Below are 21,103 nucleotides of genomic sequence, written 5' to 3' on the forward strand. Positions count from 1 at the left end.
GTCGATTATTTTCATAGGAATGAAAATAAATTAAGACTAGTATGTCTTTAGTGAGATGACCTTATTTTACGGGTCATAGGATATGGGATATCAATCAAAGGACATACATACATGTTGGGGAACAGTGTACCTGGATCGATCCGCTCTTGAGAACACTACATGGTTGTAAAGTCATAAGTATTTTTCTCAAGCAATTCTTGTACTCGAATCCTTCGACCTGAAATCACTATAGATCTTGGATGAATCCTTACATGCTTTAACTTACCCCTAATGTCATTCGTAACTGAGTGGCAAGTATGGGTATGTTTGGGCATGTTGCGGTTCATGCTGAGAGACATGAGTGAAGTGAAGGGATTGCCCCTCTCTGTAGAGAGAGTGAATATCACCGCCCACTTGATTAGTGAGACTGAGTAGTGCGTGTCCACGCCCAAGGAAAATAATAAGAGTTATCATTTACTTGACCTAGTCAGTTCACTAAAAGATCAAGAAATTAATTAGCATTAAAATAAGGGTGACTCGCTCCATACCTTATGCTAATTAAGATATTCAGTTGCAAAGGATTGTATGAGGTTGCGATAGGTTCTGTTAATTCTCGAAATTAACCTTCATTTAATATTGGGTAATCGTATTATCTTGCTAGAAAATAATTATGATTTATGAGCGTTAAAATTGTTTAAGCTCATTGCCAATGTTAAATGGACCTACAGGATCATACACTAAGAATATCGAGATCAAGGTTCAGTATTTATTACTTATTGGACTACCTATTTAGGGTTTTGGTGAAAAACCTAAATTAGGTGGAGCGAATAGCTTATTCTGGTTGGGTCTTATTAAGTGTTGATCCAATCTAATCGACTTGGTTAATTAAAATGGTTTAATTAATTAAGTAAAGAAGAGATTCCTAATTTGATCAGGAGTGAAGGGTTTTTTCGTAAATTAGGGTTTTGGGTTTCCAATATAAATAGATGGTCTAACCCTAATATGAGAACAAAGAAAGAAGAAAGAGAAAAAATATAGAGTGATTGAGAGATTGCCTCTTAAGAAACCCTAGCTGCCATCCACTCATCTCCCTTGGCCGCCGCCGTCGGATCCACCGCCGGAACCAACCGCCCCGCACCTACAACCCCTTTTTCTCTTGAATCTCAGGTGTTGCTATTCGAACCAAGAAACAAGTGTTGTTTCTTGAGGTACTAGCATACCTGTTTGATTCCAGAGGCGTTCATGTGTACGTGATAGTAGAGGGGATTAGCGATTTGCAGTCCCTTTTGATTTCGGGGAAACAAGGGTGCATTGAGAATCGTCATCAAAAGAAAGGTATAAGCTTTAATTATCTATTTATTTAGAATTTAATCCTAGTTTTGGCATGCGCTAAGGTTTTATCATATTTACTTGCAGTTAAAAATTGTGTTATCCACTGCGTTTTGGCATATATTTTTCGCATGATAATTCCCTTGTTAAAGTGATAAGATTCCAACAGTTCCAACCCAGCACGGTGAGGACATAGGTCATACTGGCTCAAGCACGCACAATGATCGAGCCATAGTGGGATCGTGGCGTACTCTGCGGGGGCAGCCTACTTGACACCACTATATCTAAGGGAAAAACACTCACATTTGTCCTCACTCTACTCCACACTCTAAACCTCCCGCTATTAAACCTCTGATAAAGACCCTAAACTCGTGTATGGAAAAAAATTTCACTAGGGAAAAGAGTTTATTTTTTTATAAAACTCTCTGTACATCACCCTACTTTCCGGGCCAACAACAAAATAATATATATAATTTATCTTTTTCAAAAATTATGATATGCTAGAGAGAAATAAAGTAGGGCAATCAAGGTAGTGGCATTATAAAATGAATATAAAAAAAAGGGGGACAACAGATGTTTACCTCATTTTATTTTTCACCAATGTTTCTTAAATCACCATTACATGAAAACCATTAATTTTAAATAATATATATATAGATCTTGCAATTTAACATTCATAAAATGACAACCCAAAGTCGAACCACATGATGATTTACCTCAATACTATAAAAAGTATATAAATCGCTTCACAATAACAAAAATAAGCATGACTTCATACTTAGATTTGTGAAAGGTTACATATCAGTATGCGTTGCCAAAAGGTTTAATTCCAAAACATGGCAAGTCTATCTCTATTAAACACAAACACATTACAGATAACAAATGATGGCTTTAGTCAGATCATCGGCATTTCATCTTTTGTTGTCTCTCGGTCTACACTCTCCTTGCAGATTGCCATGGGTAGTGTGTTTCTAAGTTCTTCCAGCTGAAACAAGGAAAACACCAGTTAGATGGTAGAATTAAGTCTGCGTACATGTAAATTGGCCGTTTATTAGTGATTATCATGCTAATTGCATAACCAATAAGATAATCAATTGATACATTGACTTTTTACATAAAAGAGCTTCTTATAGCAAACTAGAAAAGAGCTTTTAGAAAAAGATCCACATTTTGTTTTTCAGAGTGTTCTTTCTTATGAAGCTCTTCTAAATTCAGACCAAATTAAGAACAAGAAAGAAAACGTATTATAAAAGGAAGAACCAACCAAACAACACATGTCACATAAGTAGAAGAGAGCAAGACTAGTTTACACCTTTACAGACAAAGCATAAGGCAATTTACCCAGGGGAATTAATTATAGGAGTGTATAGTAGTTGACTTAATTAATTCACATAGAATTTGGCCAGAGAATGAAATACAAAACCTAAATCACATGAGCAAGGAAGGGAAAGATCTTACTGCCTTCATATTAATATTATGTTTGATATTATGGAAAGACAATTCAAGTGTCAGAAGGAGTTCATCTTTCAATTAAGAAATAAAGATCTTACCTTGTCATTTTCAGCATTTTTTATTGTGGTTTCACCCATTTACAATTCATATAAACCCAAAATCCAACTATTCATTCTGCTTTCAAATCTACTGGTAAATCTTTCTCCAATAAGAAGTCAAATGCTAAAAAAATTCATTTGTAATAGATATTGTTACTATACCATATCCAGGCATCTTACTGGTAAGTCTATATGGATGCAGTAACTAGAATTGATAATTATTCATCAATTCGGTTAAATATGAAGAAATCTTTCCCATTATAACAGTGGATTCTAAACAAGTAAAACAAAGAAAAAAATATGGCAATAATGGATTCTCATTTTAAACCGTGTTTCCTACTAAACAAGATTTTTGAACACCAATTGGATAATATCATTGTATATTGGTACAAGATCACTGTACCTGCATTAGAAAAGCCCAACGGACGCAATCATAAGCTCCTTGGATATCAATGTTAAGCATAAAACCCTCCCATTTCTTAGTTCTAGAACAATAAATGATCTCCAAGGTCACTGCTATTGATCAACACTTATTGATCAACTCAAGCAACCAAGGCCTCCATCTGTTGGCAAATTATCCTCATAAATCCTTTAAACGTGACATATTGTGAACTTGTAAGTTTATATTAAGCAAGGATTTCAAACCTTCTCTTTTAGGGCAAAGTAATGAGGCAAACACACGGCCTCCAAAAGAAAGATAGAAGGAACCATTAAACCCATCAGCACTGCTTTGCTAGATTTAATTATTTGCATTCCCCTTTGATCTCCATCTGATTGAGAGGTTCTTCCAGTTACTGATCCAAATTGAACATATTCAAAAACCTCCATAATGTCTACATTCTCAGTCAGCCTGCACGATTAGATTCTGGACAGTATCTAAGCAAAATTTGATTAATCTTAGTTCATAGATAATCTATCTGCACACTAATCTTAACCATTACATTGATATGCTCAGCTGTATCAACAACAAAAGAATCCTTTTACCATCATATGATTCAACATTTGTTAAAACCAAAAGTAGCCTTGCAACAGTGGATTCCTCAATCAGTAAAACCACCTCCTTATCTTAAGGATGCCCCCCACTTTTATATTGATTAAAACAACCTAATCAACATGGTTTGAATCCATGACAACTAACACAGACAACCACACATGGAGCCAAGTAACTGTATGCAATTCAATTTTTTTTTATGCCAGTCAACCTACGCAAGCATGTATTTTTATCAACTTCCTTCATCCACCAATCCCAAGACATTTTATTTCCCAAGGGGTCTTTCCATCTTTATGAATCCACTCTAAACGGGATGTAGAATCACCAATAATAAACTACCACTGAGATTTGTCTGAACAAGCTCCAGCGGAAATTTGCACTTGGTAGCCCACTTTACTTATCCATGATAGATATTCTCCACTGCATGTTAGTTTGCCCAACCATCTTCTCATCAACAAACTTAATCTCTGTCATACATCATTCACCCCATCCTTTTTGTGCCATCAATATTCTCTTAGTCATTTTGTTGAACTTAATCCTTAATCCCACAAACAAATGATTTAAAGCCACAAACACATGGAAGTAAACTCTCCCGTGAGCACTCGACCATGGATCTCATAAAAACAACAGCTAACTCATATGCATATCTCTTTCTCTCATTCCTGTTTAAAATCCTGACAAAGAAGGGTTTAAATTTTAATTTTTATATACTTGGCTTTAGGTTTCCAAAAAGGGAACTTCCTCAACAAATCAGTTGCCATTCATCCATCATATTTGGGTCTACCATATACCAAATGATCTTAGAACCACATTGTCATAGCCTTAGAGACTAACAAATGCACTAATCCTACATCCTTTTCATCAGTCTTGGTGACTACGGCATTAAATTTCTAAACCATTTCCATAGAGCACATGATACCAAATCAAATTCCCCTTCAACAATTTTATTCTTTTGTTCTCATTGTCAAATATCTCAAGACAGACAATTTAACCAAGACACCAAAACCAACTTCACATCCTGCGTTTTACTAAATCCAAAGCTTATAAAATTGCATGCTGTACTCTCTGTAAAGCATTCATAAAGATAAAGGCACAAATAGGCATAAAGTAAGGGTTCGAGTCAAAATTCATCTACGGTGTACCATCCCCATTCACCTTAATACATAAGATTCGCACATAACAAGTACCTCCATCCTGTTTTCTAGTTGTTGTGTTGATCATAGGATGGTGCTTTTGTTTTGCATGCCAATCACACTAGTTTAAACTATTAGGTTTACATTATGAATTCTTATTGTACATTTTTCTGTGCCTAATAATTTTACACAAAAATAGAAAAGCAAATGGACCTACCCTACTTGCAGTAACTATAGTGTACAACAGAATAAATAATCCTATCAAAATAAAACTTTGCCAAGCTAAGATCAAACTATATTGCTAAACCCATTGCAAAAAGTAAAACATGCCTTGAAATTTCATCAATAATTTTGAATTTTGTAACTGGTTTAATTAATAGATAGGAGTAATAGCACTTAGAAGTTAGCAAGCCAATTGCAAGAAAACAAGCCTCAGAAACAAAGATGGATTGGTTTAAGAATCACTAAAAGAGCACTTTGAGAGTTATTTGAATCATCTAAACATATAATCTATGTTCATTATACCACATAGAACCCTCTAAAGATGTGCAACAAATAATAAGCAGGGCAGTCAGCATTTTATGAGTGCACAAGCTGGAATCTAGGTGGTAGCATTTCGCAACTGGAACAGAGAAGTAAAATGTGGACAGGATCAAGCAAGATTGGACAGAACAATCTAGTAACCCTATAACAATTTAGTTCTTAAGATTGAAATTAGTTTGGACAATATTTTTCACTGATAAATATTTATAAAATGTTCTAAAATCTAGGTTTTATTAATAAAAAATATATATTATTAGTTATTAACTTATTATTAGTTCAAAATAGGAGATAAAATAAAAATTTTGGAAATAGGCGACAAATAGGGAATTTAGGATATATATATCCTAGATTTTTTTTTATATATGCTCCATAAGAATCTAAATTTTTTTTTTATTTTAATCTTATCAGGGTATATATGTAGATGTTAAAAATGGATTTAGCTTCATGTATACCATTGTAAGGGTACATTTGCAATAATATTTTTTTATATTCTATTTCAAAGTTTAAAAGTGTATATATGCAAAAATAAGTTTTTATAAGGTTGCGTGCACACACATAAGATTACATAAAGGTTTTGCATGGAAGCATCAATAACAAATTTGTCTTGCATATATTTATGAGGGGCATTTATGCCAAAAAAGAATGATTTTTAGAGGGTTATATATGTCACTAAAAATTGTATAGATATATGAAAAAATAATTATAATAAATTATAAATTGAAAAAAAATATGCTTCATAGGAGTATACGTGCAAATGGCAGGTATATTAATGGAAAGATAGAATAGCATATAATTGGCGAAATGCTAACTTCAAAAAGTTGTCACAGATAGGATAAATTTATCCCACGGGTGAGCATGGGATAAATTGAAAAGTTTTTGTCCAATAATATATAATGAAAATAGTTATTTTGTTTTTTGCCAAATGCACCAAAAGATTAAATTATAATTTTTTTTGTTTTGTCCCCATTTGTCCCACATAACAAACACGGCCTTAGTGTTTTAAAAGCAGGGGACACACCAAGGCTATGAAATGTCCCCATCTAAGTAAAGTTAATCCGTTACATGGTAAATTTTATTAGATAATTAATTTCAAATACAGGGTTAGTTAACTAGACTAACAATGATGAAACTTACTACATGCATCCAAACATACACATAAATGAAAAAGTAAGCATGACTCTACACGTGTACATTGACACATAAAAAGGGCAGCTACTATTCAACAAGAACCAAGTCATGATAAAGAGAAGCATTGCCATCATAAAAAGAGATAAGACCAAGAAAAATAAGAGACAGAATTTTCTTTAGAAGGGTGAATAAGTTTTCAATCCATAATTATTGGTAACCTTATCAAGATCATGGAGGCTTGATTAATTACAAGAAAATGAGCATTTCACAGTAGGTTTTTAAATTTAAACTTGAATGTCATCCTCATCTCAAGAATCTCATGCATGAGTTAATTAAAGTTAGTTATATACAATTTCGTTTCCAATGGTCTACAGACATTGAAACTGCTTTTAAAAAGTGAGAATGAAGCAATATATTGGGCACCTATGAAGAAAGGACACTAATCTACAATTAATATCAAACAAGAGATCAAGAAATCCTCACCAAAGAAGAATTAGTAATCATCAAATAGAAAAATAAAATCTTCAAATGATATAAAAAAAAAAGAGCAAGAGTTTTACACTATAAGGTATAGAACTTTACCCTCCTACATGTTTCTCTATGATGTGCCAAGAGTTCATCATACTTTAATTGCAAATCAGACTTCTCTGCTTGAAGCTTTTCATAGTCAGAGATTGATGGCCCACCTAATTTTTGTTGGATAAAATTGAAAACAGAACCAGATTTGTTTCCTTCATTCAATGCACCTGAAAATCTTAACAAATAATAATGATGCATATCAATTTGTGGAAACTCATGTGAAAGATAAGGACAAGTATGAACATTTTTAGCATTATTCAATAATGTCAACCTGTGATATCAAACATAAGTTATAAATGCAATTCAATCTGAGTATTAGAAATTAACACATATGGTAATTAAAAAAAATTCAGATAACTCACATCTCTGGCATTATTCAATAATATCAAGCTGCAATATCAAACATAACTTATAAATGCAATTCGATCTGAATATTAGAAATTAACACATATAGCAATTAAACAAATTTCAGATAACTCACATTTCTGTCATTATTCAATAATATCAAGCTGTGATATCAAACATAACTTATAAATGCAACTCAATCTGAATATGAGAAATTAACACATATAGCAATTAAACAAATTTCAGATAACTCACTCAATAGCAGAATTTGGTTTGTCACTCTCCTCGTACAATGCCACAAGAACTACAACCAACAGATCAAACATAGTCATTGAAATGAAATGCAATATACATAACAACCAAACCTCAATCATGAAATGGAAAAAAGAAACATTTTCAAATACAAAGAGAAAAAAAAAGGAAAAACCTTTCGTGAGAGCATCAAGAACACCACTGGACTCCAAATACTTCCTAAAAGCCTCCTTCTTTGCTTCCTTCTCCTACAGACAATATGATCCACGATCAAAACCGAAATTCAAGAAATAAACACTAGGATCCAACTCAAAACCCTAGAAACAAGGGCAGGCATTGCTTTTGCATGAGATTTAGAACCAGTTAGCAAAGCATACCATGGTTGACAAAATGGCGAACACTCAGATCGGCTGCTGGAGGGAACAAGGGCAGATCCAAAATCACCGAGGGCACTGTTTTCAGCAGTGTTCAGTAGCCAATGTCTCCATGGCAGCAATGCAGCTCTTTTGCTCTTCTTGTTAAGAGATTGGGGAGGAATTAGGGTTGTTGAGAATGGAGAGACGTGGAGGGTTCGGTAGCTTCGACGGGATGAGTGAACAACTCTAATTTCTGAATAAGGAAAAAGATAAATAAAACAATTTTTTTTAAAAATATATATATAAAATAATAAAATAAAGTTAAATAAATAATAATTGCAATCATGCTAAACTGCTATCATTTTTGCCTTTATTTTTTTGGTTTTTATTATAAAGGGAGCAAATCATGTCAAACAGTGGGGGTGCACAAATAAAAAATTAACTTGTAACTTATTTTCTTAGTAAAAATATAAATAAGTTCAAATCTATTTTTTAGCAAGAACAAAAATATATATTTTAAGAAGGAGACTTTATGTTCACATAAAAAAAATTTAATGTTAATTATTCAAAAAAAAATTTAAAGACGCACTTGACCTTTCAAATTTTTCTCACATTGGAATGTTGAAAGTTATTATTATAAACCTAACCATTATGCATGATGGTAATTGTTAAAGGTATAATTTTTATTTGTCACTCAAGAGAAAAAAAAATTTATGCATATATATATATATAATTACTTATTAAATAAAATAATTATTATTTATGAAAGTAATGAAAAGTTAATATTTTTTATCCACGCACAATAATTTAATCTAAAGAAAATAATTTTTTATTTTTAGATATTATAATTATTCTGCATGCCTTAGCAAAAATTTTAATGATATTTTTATTTTAATATCATTGTCAAAATTTTTATTTTTAAATATTATAATGATATATAACATTGCTCAAAATTTTAATATTTAGGTGTAATCATCATAATAGTCCCTCTACTCTTGTCACACTGCCCTTTAGTCCCTCTACAATGATTTAAGCCTTTTTTAGTCCCTCTACTTTTCGACTTGGTGCAATTAAGTGCAACCCAGTAATGGCCGTCAACTTTCCCATTTAATCGTGCTAATGTGGCATTTTAACAAATATAATAATAATAATAATAATAATAATAATAATAATAATAATAATAATAATAATAATAATAGAAAAAATTCTATTTCATGTGAGAGTTGCAGATTCAGATCTAAATCTCTTACCAGATCCGAATCTTAACTCCCACTATCTCCCTCCACTCTCCCTTAACGAACACTCCCATCTCCACCGAAACCCTAGCTTTTCTCCTAACCCACTGTTGTCATTGTTGCACCTTCGACTGGGGAAGTTTCGAATCACAACCACCAGAACCACGGCATCCTCCTCCTTGCGGCTTCATCCTCCTACCTCTCACAACCCGATTGTGGTACCAGTGGAAAGCCCTCCAATCCTCTTTCTTGGCCCTCTGCCCTGACAATTCTGGATGGAAGAAGAAGATATGTTTTCTAAATTGTATAAAAAAATATTTAAATTCCATTCTTGGTGGAATATAAAATTTTTCTGAATTTTTACAGATTTTTTATAAATTCGTAAATGGATGAATGGAGAAGAATGTCTGTATTGTATAGGAATGGAGAAGAATGTGCATATATGTTTTTGATGTATGATTTAATTGAAATTTTGCCTCAATGTTGTTTTTATTTATGTGGATATTCATTTCTTTATGTTATCATTATTAATTACAATAAACACCACATAATCTTGATACATAGCCTTAACACATTTTCACAACCACTTTGTCTTAAAAATAATCATTTAATACATGAAGAAAAAACAGTTTTTTAAAATAAATCACCTAAAAATAACCAATAAATGATGAATAGAAAATTTGATAAGTAGAATTCTTTCATCTCCATTGATCAAGAGAAATTTGACTGGTAAAACATTGTGTGTGGGTTTTGGATAAAGAAGTTGCAAGCAGCTAAACTAACAAGAGACTAACACAAACAAACACAAACACACAGACTTAAAAGGAGAAGCCAAAACTCAATGTTGTCTTCATCATCCAATGAGGCAGGTCCATGCCCCGGTGATAGAGAGAGATAGTCATTTAGCTGCTTCTAAGCGCCACCAGCCTATCCGCAAGCACGTTCCACTCTCTTGAAATTCGGTTGACAGTTGCCTCCCCCACATTCCTAATTAAATGATTGATCTCCACAATTTCTCCTGATAGTCGCCAATTAGAAGTCGATTTTGTGTTCCTAATGGCGATTAGGGGTGTATTCGAGCCGAGCCGAGCCGAGCTTTTATGTGTTCAAGCTCGGCTCGTGACTAAAAAGATGAGCTCGAGTTCGGCTCGTGGCTCGAATCGAGCTTTAAATATTGTTTGAGCTCGGCTCGTTTGAGGAATTATTAAACTCGAGCTCGGCTCAAGCTCGACTCGACAAAGCTTGTTTATTAGTTCGTTCAAGCTCGAGTTCATTTAGAAGCTCGTTTGAGCTCGTGTTCGCTAAATGCTCGTTTAGAAGCTCGTTCATGAAGCTCGTTTGCAAAGCTCGTTTATAAAGCTCGTTTATGAAAAATAGAACCTATATATTCACAAATAATATACTTATGCATTTTTTACATCAAAATAAATCATCTATTGCAATAAATAAATTGAAAATATGAAATGACAAATTCAAACATAATCATAATCATAATCATAATGATGATGACAATAATGACATAGTCACATATACACCTTAATATAGATGTATATAATAATAATAATAATAACAACAACATATGTGATATACATGTATATATATATTAATATATATATATAAATATATATATATATATATATATATATATATATATATATATATATACGAGCTTATAAACTAGCTTATAAACGAGCTTGTTCATGAGCTTTGTTCATGAGCTTGTTCGCGAGCTTGTTCGTGAGCTGTGTTCACGAGCTTGTTCGTGAGCTGTGTTGCTCGCGAGCTATGTTCATGAGCTTGTTCATGAGCTAAAAAGAGCCGAGCTTTTGGCTGCTTAAGCTTGGCTCGTTTATTAATCGAGCTTGAAAATCAAGTTCAAGCTTGGCTCGTTTACAATACGAGCCAAACATGAACGAGCCCTAACCGAGCCGAACACCGAGCCGTTCATGAACAGCTCGGCTCAAATACACCCCTAATGGCGATAGCTAATTCAGCACAGTCGATGTAGATATCCTCAAGGATTATCCCCTATTGCCGCACACTCCTAAGTGCAAATTTGAGGGCCAACGCTTCAGCAACCAGAGCAAACTCTGCATTGAGTGGATAGCAACCTACACATAAAATTTCGAGATTAGTATTGGTGACAATAAACCCAGCTCCCCCTACAGCAGAATCCTGTATCCAAGCAGCATAAGAGAATAGCATCAGTCCAGAAACTCCATGGACATTAATGTTGAGCAGGAATCTCTTCATTTGGGAGATGCGTGTTTGATTGTACTCAGTGACATGATGACAAGCTTTAAGAGGAATCAAGTCAAGATCCGGATTCAAGCCCCTACAAATTAAGTCTCATCGGACTTTCCAAATAAACCAAATAGTGGCAGCGAAAATGGACGCAGTATGTTTGGCCTCCACTTGGTGGATCCTAGACAACCAATTGCCAAATAGGATACCATTCTGAAAATTGATTTGCTTACCAATCAAATTACTAACTTTAGACCAAAGCCTTTCAACCTGACAGCAGGAATTAAAGAGATGCTCAGAGTTTTCCAACTAGAGACCACAGAAAACATACTCCACAGCAGGACCAAGGTTGAGAGCATATAAATGATCATAGGTATTGACCCTCCCATGCATGAGAAGCTACTGAAAAAATTTAACTTTGGGAGAAACCCAAAGCTTCCACAAGTTTTGCCAACCATACCAAGTATAATCCTCCATGTTCCTCTTATTAAGGAATTTGTACACAGTTGAAGAGAAATTGGTGTTGTTGGAAGGAGGAAGCCAAACCCACTCATGGGACCTATCAGAATCAAGGGAATCATAGTTGATTATAGGAGAGTTGAAACTGGACCCAAAAATCTGATGGAACCTGGATAAGTCCCAGGAATTGCCCACCAAAACATCATGCAGGGAAAAGTTTTCAAAATCCAAGTCCATATTGACAAAGGTAGGCTTGAGGGCAATGGGGATTTCAAAACACCACGGGTAATTGGTGAAGGAAGTAGTATTGGGATTAGCAGTCTTGATCCACAAATTTGGGGTAATCATTTTGGCAATTTTGCACAGGCTTCTAAACAGCCAGGAGCATTTGGGAGGGATAGCAAAAAACCAAGGGCTGCAGAAACCATACTTAAGTCTGACAATATCAACCCACAACTTATCTTTATCATTAAGGAGACTAAAATAGCTTAGCCATTAACGAAATTTTGGCAATCCTAAGATCTCTAAGGCCCAAACTCCCCTCAGCCTTATCAAGAGTAACAACATTCCAACTGATAGAATGCATGCTATTTCTATTACCACCCTTAGCCCAAAGAAAGTCTCTAACCAACTTGGAAATAGAGTCAACAACGTTATCAGGAAGCTAGTAAGCTGAAAGATAGTAGATTGGAACAGAGAGGGCAGAAGAATTGATCAATACAGTTTTACTAGTAGGAGAAATACTGGCATTGTGCCAAGGAGCCAAGATATTTGAGATTTTGGACACAAGAGGCTTGAAATGAGACATGGAAATTCTATTAGGGGAAATGAGGATTCCTAGCTATGTAAAAGGAAAAGCACCCAGTTTAAACCTCAAGATAGAGCTAATAGAATTGGCCACTCTCTTATTGAACCAACTAGGGAAGAAGACAGTAGACTTGGAGAGGTTGGGTTTTTGCCCAGTGAGACCTAAATAGATGGAAGAAACAAGTTAACATTCCTGGCAACAGCTCTAGAAGCCTTAGTAACTAGAATAAGGTCGTCGGCATACATGGGGTGGTTGAAGTTTCTAGGGATTCTAGAGTCAAAACAGGAACCAAATTCATAGCAAGAGCATGGTTAAGAATTGCAGTTAAATTTTGAGAACCGATGATGAAAAGATAGGGGGATAAAGGGTCTCCTTGTCTAATGCCACAAGAGGCATTGATCCACTTGGTTGGCTGGCTGTTAATCAAAAAGGCAAAACTGGGAGAAGTGATGCAAGCTTTGACCCATGAGATCCAAATTGGAGGGAAACTCATTCTAGCAAGGGTGGCAAGAATAGCATAGCATTCCAAGGCATCATACGCCTTTTCTATATCAATCATCATTAACATCCTAGGGGACCTTCTAGAAACAAAGCCACATTATTCCCAACCAATTAAACTCGGAAGGACATTTCGAATTCTATTGGCAAGGATTTTAGCAATAACCTTATAGCTCACATTACACAAAGAAATTGGTCTAAAATCAGGAACAAATTTGGGGTTTTTAATTTTAGGAATTAGAGTGATGTACGTATTACCCCAAGCTTTAGGAATGGAAGAAGTTCTAAAGATTCAATGGCTCTGAATAAGTGAGAACCAACATCCTTCCAAAACAAATGATAAAAATCCACGTTGAGGCTGTCAAGGCCAGGGCTCTTACCAAAAGGCATAGATCAAAGAGTTTTGTAAACCTCTACATGTGAAACAGGTCTGATAAGGTGCATACTATCCTCATTCGACAAAGTCTTCAGATTAGGGGGAAGAGCATTTAAAGTGTCATGGAAAGTGGGTTGGTGGGTTGGGGGCTAGAAGAGGACTAGAGATTGTCATAGAAATCAATGAAGATATTTTCAATCCCCTCTCTAAAGGAGTGCAGGACACCCTTCAGAATCAGTAATGTGGGAAATGCTATTATGATGTTTATGAATGCAGGTGGTCTTATGAAAGAAACTAGAATTGATATCCCCACCTTGAACCCACATCAATCTAGCCCTTTGGGCCCACTTGATAGAATTCTGCCTTAGTAGAGCATTATAATGATTGTAAAGGAATCATAAGTCTACTAGAAGCCCAGATATGTGACTCATTGTTTAAATCCAGAGCTTCTAGAGACTTGCTTTCCAACTCTATGGCTTTAATGTCTTTGTCCAAGGAATTGAGACAAAAAATTCTCCAGTTGATAAGGTTGGATCTAGTGTGAGAGACCAAATAAGAAAAACCATGCATTGGATTACTTTTGGGATTGAAATTCCAAGAACTATTGACCACCCTATGACAATCAAGATAACCAAGCCAGTAGTTATCGAATAGGAAAACTTTGCCTTTAACCAAAGTTTTATGATAAGCAGTGAGAACAAGGGGGGAATGGTCAGAAGAAATTCTAGGGAGATGGGAATTGAGATAAGAGCTAAATCTAGAGGTCCAATGGGTATTAGCCAGCCACCGGTCCAATCTCACCCACCGGCGGGCAAACCATGATTGGCCATTACACCAAGTGAATGGAGGACCAACAAACCCAACATCCAACAAACCATTTCTAGCAATAAAATCATTAAACAAAGGAGACTTGCGAGAGTAGTAAGCAAAAGAGCCCCCTATGCTTATCAGAAGAGACAATAGAATTAAAATCTCCAATAAGCAGCCAAGGGAGCTCAAGATTAGACATACCAGAGAGTTGAGCCCACATACTTCTTTTACATGCTAGGGTACAACCATTGTAGATAATTGATAAAACCCAAGAGTCATTGGGAGTAGGGGATATTACCAAATGCAAGCAAGCTTTGGTAACTGCCACCGGCGAGACTCAACCAATCGTTTCCTTCCAAAGCACAATAATACCCCTGGACATACCAATCGCAGGAACGGCAACCCATTCCCAGCTCCTGTTAAATTTCCTACAAAAATGAAGGACTCTTGGCTCATCTGCTCGGGTCTCCACCAAGCAAACCACCACTGGTTTATGATTATGGATTAGATCTTGAACTCGGTTAACAATATTAACATTAGAAATGCCCCTATAATTCCAGCAAATCATATTAGTAGACATCATGGATAACAAAATAGAAGAAGGAACAAGAAGGGCAAGGAAAAGGTTAAGGAAATACTCAGGCCAAGCCATCAACAGGACCAAGCTTAAACAGCTTGCCTGCTCAGTCTACTCTTCTTTGAAGAAGAGGCACTAATATTTAGAGCCCGGTGAGCATGTCGATGTCCGGCATATCAACACTATTTACACCCACCCGGGAGCTGATCAAGGGTCATTCCATCCTCCGGTTCCTCAATGTCGATGTCTTGCACATCAGCACTATCAACACCCACCTTCCCATGGCCCGGCATATCAGCATCATGGAGATCATGTAGGTTGGTTGATCTTGCTAAAGCATTTGTGACTCGTTCCACCACCAGTGAGTGGTCATCTACTTTCTCATCCTGAAGATCATGTCTATCTCTTAGTTTGGAGGAGATAATCAATGGCGGTCTTTCCATATTTCAGAAGGGTAAAGGTGATCATCACCCAAATGCCTAGGACAAGGGTTAGGTAATGGTGGGGTTATCTGAGCTGTTGGAGAAGAATCAACGGTCACCACATGTTGCTTTACTTTCAAGGACTTTAAACGACCGTTGGATCCTAACAACTCCAACAACTCTGGGTCTGGGAGTGGCTCCATATTATTCCAATCACCCATCTCATCACCGCACAAGAAACGAGCAATGTGACCTTCCCTTCTGCCATGTCATCCCCCTCCTGCCCCATGTGGAGCTTGCGGAACATCCCCATGGGTTGCATGGCCATCCACAACTGCAAGAGCTAGCCACGTGGCTTCAAAACCCCTTGACCCTTTAGACCGCCGAGGATGAATTAGTTCCCTTCCCCGTCCACGGCCCTTGTTTCGGCAATGAGAAACCAGCATCCAAGGTCCAAACCCTTTGTCTTCCTCTTTCTCAACATTGCCATGCGAGTTTGAACAACTTGGATCTGCTGGCAGGGTTACCTCTGAACCAACAGCATCCACTTCGATGGGATCAAGCACCTCATCTTTGCGTTCCTGTACATCACCACGACCTCCAATTGTTGACAGATCGGGTGCAGTCCTTGCCTTCAAGGGAGCCGCTTGACATTGGTTACATACCCCAGCTCCATGGCCAACAACACCACAATGGTAGCAAAAGTTTGGGAGCCACTCATATAAGACCACAATGAACACCCGTTCATCCTTATCACCAATCCAAACACCACGTTTAAGTGGTTGGGAAAGGCCCAACTCCACGCATACCCGAGCATACTTAGCTCTACTAAGATTAAGAGTGAGTTCATTAATTCTCAGAAGCTTTCCAAACTGGGTTGCAATGGTCTCAAGAATGTCCCCCTCCCACAGTTCGGCAGGTAGGTGGTGGAGTTGAATCCACACCGCTGCCGTAGACAGACGGGAAAAGGTCAGCTGGAAGTTTGGTTGCCATGGTGCCAGTTGTAGAACGAGCCCATTCATTGTCCAAGGTCCATCGAAAATAAGCTTAAGCTGCATCTCTTGACTCTCACAATTGATGAAGTAATATCCATTGGGTAGATCAACAACCTTAAATTCGTCAAGGCCTTTCCATCTCTCTTTCAGAGTTAACCGGACTTGCTCCAAAGAATAGCATTGCCAAGAAATTTTGTGTAAAGTGCATGCTAAAATCTCTGGTTAGCTCTAAACCGAGACTCCCCATCAATCCTAACAAAGTCTGTAACAGAAGACTTGAGCCTCTCCAGAGTCATACCTCCAACTAGCAAGGAGTTCTCCGGCAGTTTGTTTACGACTTTAGCAAAATCAACCCAAGAGGTTCCCTCCCCAGGAGGTCAAGAAGAAAACCCCAGAGTGTCTTTACTTGCCAACTAAAAACCTTTAAAGGTTGTCCTGGTAAACAATTGTGTTGCCTATAATGCTATCCATGTTAACCAAAGATTAGTTCCCTATTCAAAAATTGACATGCAATTAACACAAAAAGGAACAACCTTGCTTGTTATCTTCTTACACAACACATCTAAACCAAAGAAGAGAAAAAAACTATAAGTTCCAAAAAAAGCATCCACAAGCAAGTACAAGTTTAGACAGAAGGGTTTGTTTCATGTGCAGAGTCTGTTGTGCTTTGCTGTGTTGGTAAGTCAGGGAACTCCTTTGTTATTGAGGTCTGTTGACTTCTTTGTTGATTATGTTCTTTCCTTTCAGCAAGCTTTCTCCTCCTCTGTTCCTAGGTAAATTAACAGACAGAAATACATCCATTACTAAGAAAATAATTAAATAATGTGTTTAGTTTGGTTTAAAATTCAAATCAGCTTTTACTTGCAATTCACTGATTGTGATGAATGAAGAACCATGTTCCACCTCCCTTCCAGCAATAAGTGCACCAATATAAGCACCCTACATTTTTTATAAACATGGTTAACTATCCTCTCTGAATGAGGAATGTAATTAATCTTGGACACAACACCAATATCAACATTGGTATATGCAATCATTATAATATACACAATCCAAGAAAATTAATACAAGATTTTTATTTTCATCATTGTGTCTGATTCATGAAGATATTGATTGCCATATAGCATACACAGCCATTATACAATCACCATTGATCAACATTAGCCCATGAAAACTAATGCAAAGCAAGTTAATAGAACATTTTTGTTTTTATTATAACGTACACAATCTAAGAAAATTAATACTAGATTTTTGTTTTCATCATTATGTCTAATTCATGGAAAATATTAATTGCCATTTGGAATCATTGAAACACACATAAACTAGGAAATTATGGAAGAATGCAGAATTTCATGAAATTTGATCCTTCCTCTCAAAATTTGGATTGGCCCATGAACAACAACAAATGATTAGTTCTTTCTTTTGGCTGCTGCACCTAGCTCTTCATTTCCCCTGGATGCTTGTCCAGCAACATCATTAAATTTTTTTCTTCTTTGCCTATTTGATGGAGATGCTTGTCTGCATGGTTGTGACTCATTTTAGGGGTTATCACTCAAAACTTACATAAACACAAACATTAGAATACCTAGCTTTAAGAATGGGACCAATGAAGTAATAAACTCATAACAATAACAAACTTATAGATTCTTTTCTTTGTGAACAACCCAACTTGTTATGACCTTGACAATGGCAAATTCTACACTTCATGACCCTATTATGCCTTAAAAGCTTTGTTTGGCTCATAATCTTTCCCTTCCAATGGCTCTCTCTTCTTTTTCTTTTGTGGCCTACCAGGCATTCTCTTCACCATCTAGCAAGGGACCCTCTTCACTAGTAGGCCAAAACATCCTTCCTTTGACTGGGTTAACAGGATATTGATATACTTTTATGTATGCATCTTTCTTGAACCAGTCAGAGATATAATCAATTGGATCTTTCCCATCAAATGCAATTGCTGCCATTGCATGTTGACAAGGAATCCCAGATTTATTCTATTTTCCATAGGAGCAACTATGGTCATGTAACCTAACAGTGTAAGCTTCCCTGACATGTAGCATCAAGTTATCCCAGAAGACCTCATGAATGGCACCTCCATTCCACTCAACATACCACTTTCCACAATTATTTCTTTCCTTTTCAATTTTGGATACTATGTTAGGCCCACAGTTAGCTTTCCACTTCAATGCATAGCTTCTTTTGACTACTACTCTACTCATCACATATTGTCTAATATCTTCTAACATAGAAATGATGGGCTTACTCCTAGCTTCTATAATTACCCCATTAAAAGTCTCACACATATTATTATCTATCACATCACATTTTACAATGTCATTAAAAAAGGCTTGGCACCAACCTTCAATGGGCTACTTCTCAAGCAGCTCCTCAACAGCTTTCTCCCCTCAATTTATTTGCCTCATGATGGGTAATTGTTTTTAAAACCTCTAATTGACTTGTTGATCTGGCAGCATTCCAAAATTGAAGCTAAAGTTCTTTTCCATTGTGTTTCTTCTCTCATCTTGTATAGATGTCTTGCACACATTCCATGCTCTACAAGTGGCAATAGAGACCTTATTGCAACGATTAGCCCCTTAAAAAACACACACACACACACACACACACACACAGAATTAAAATAGAGCTTTGCTACATAAATAAATTCTAAACAGATTGTATACAAGTTTACAATTTTCCATACCTTTTGCATGTCACTTATTAGTGACCATCCAAGGCCATCTCCCATGCACAGATCACTTTGCAAATGTTCAATGAACCATGACCAAGTCACTTGTTTCCTTCTCAACCACTGCTCATGCCATAGGAAACATTTAGTTGTTTCCGTCTCTTGTCACTACCACAAGAATATGTCCTTTCAACAAGCCCTTCAAGAAACACCCATCAAGGCTTATCAACCTCCTACAACCGGCAAGAAAATTTTCTCTAATAACTGTGAGACATACATACATTCTCTGAAAGACAGGTAATTCAGTAGAATTTTTCCTTTTAGACACCTCAAGTACATTACTTCCAGGATTTATTCCTTTTAACTCTATTGTATAGTTGTTCAACACACTAAATCTTCTTTGAATTGCTGCTCAATTTGTTTGACAACCATTGCCTTAGCATTTCTACAAACTTTGTTGGAGATGAAGACACCTATCTCCTTTAGGACCATAGCCTTAAGATGCCTTGGCTTTATAAAAGGCATGACACTAATAACTTCTTCAAATCTCCTAGCAACCACTCGAGCTATAACCCTTTTGTTATTTGTGGTCCTTAGGAGGCATGAGTGTTCTGCCATATAATGCTTCACGGTATACATCTGTCTTCCACTGCACCATGAACATAAGATTAGCCACTTGTAACCCTTTGCAACACACCTTGCCCTTACCCTCTTTGCATCATTTTTTATATACTAAAATTCAAATCCATTTCTGGTAGAAAATTCAACAAGCTCTATCTTGAACAATTTCAAGTCTTTAAATTTGAGATCCAAGTAGAGATCTTCTAAGGGGGTATTAGGGTTGTAGTAATTTTTTCTGATTTAATGCCTCCTTGCATCATCTATACTTGACCCTTCACTAGTGCCTTCATAGCTACCAGGATCTAAGGAATCCATGTATTCACTTTCATAGCCTGTGACTTTCCCAATAATAGCTGTTGGATGTCCCATTCCCACTGTACTAGGACCTGATTGAGTATTGGTAGGATTTCCTTCATCTTCATTTCTATTGCCACATTCACCACCATGCTCTTGTATTGTCTTCTTCATTTCAACATAGCTCTTCAATTTTTGACTAGCTTCTTCTCTTTCATCATCAAGATTTGAGAGAGGATCTATGAATGGCACACCAACCAACATTTCATCATCATCCTTACTTGCTTGACTATTAGTACCATCAGTATCAGAACTAGACACTAAGGCTTCTGGCAAGCTTTTATCACCCCTAGCATCTGTGGTTTCAACATACACATCTATTCTTTTATGTGTTCTTAATTGATCAGTCAACCCACAATGGTTGCATCATCACAAATACTTTTAATTTTTCCCTCACAATCCTTATAAAACAAGCCCACATTCTTCTTGATATCATACCCCAATTCTTTAACATTTCCTATCAAATCCCAGTGCCATAATTTGTCAGGATCAACAACAAAATCAGAAACTACCACATTGATATAGTCATTATCTCCATCTCTTGGTAGTGTTCCACCATGGTGATAGCTAATAATATACTCATACCAAGTTTTCATGCTATAAAGAATAAAGAAATTAAAATAATTAAATGAAATCAGCATAAAAAATTTAACTGTGCAAAATATATACGACAATGAAAGTATAATATGATATTGTAATTCAATTCCAATCGCTAATAAAAAACATGGTTAAAATGTCACATGCGTTCCATAATTTCAACAGAGCTTGTTCATGTGCAACAAAGATAAATGTTCATTGAATGAATCCAAACTATATCAAAGATACCAAAAGGCCAC

At 36.2% G+C, this 21,103-nt stretch overlaps 1 protein-coding gene across 1 annotated transcript; it reads right to left on the reverse strand.

Annotated features, from left to right (window-relative positions):
- Positions 1–2,053: 2,053 nt before the first annotated feature.
- LOC120277682 lies at positions 2,054–15,635 on the reverse strand. The gene is made up of 6 exons (XM_039284535.1): positions 15,389–15,635; positions 8,207–8,438; positions 8,005–8,077; positions 7,833–7,881; positions 7,236–7,399; positions 2,054–2,293 (listed from the first exon to the last, which is right to left on the reverse strand). Exons 1-6 carry the CDS (start codon positions 15,633–15,635, stop codon positions 2,204–2,206), a joined length of 855 nt encoding a protein of 284 aa, XP_039140469.1. The 3' UTR covers positions 2,054–2,203.
- Between the last annotated feature and the right edge of the window lie 5,468 nt (positions 15,636–21,103).

This window comes from Dioscorea cayenensis, chromosome 15 (genome assembly GCF_009730915.1).
Source record: "Dioscorea cayenensis subsp. rotundata cultivar TDr96_F1 chromosome 15, TDr96_F1_v2_PseudoChromosome.rev07_lg8_w22 25.fasta, whole genome shotgun sequence".
In the NCBI taxonomy this organism is placed as follows: domain Eukaryota; kingdom Viridiplantae; phylum Streptophyta; class Magnoliopsida; order Dioscoreales; family Dioscoreaceae; genus Dioscorea; species Dioscorea cayenensis.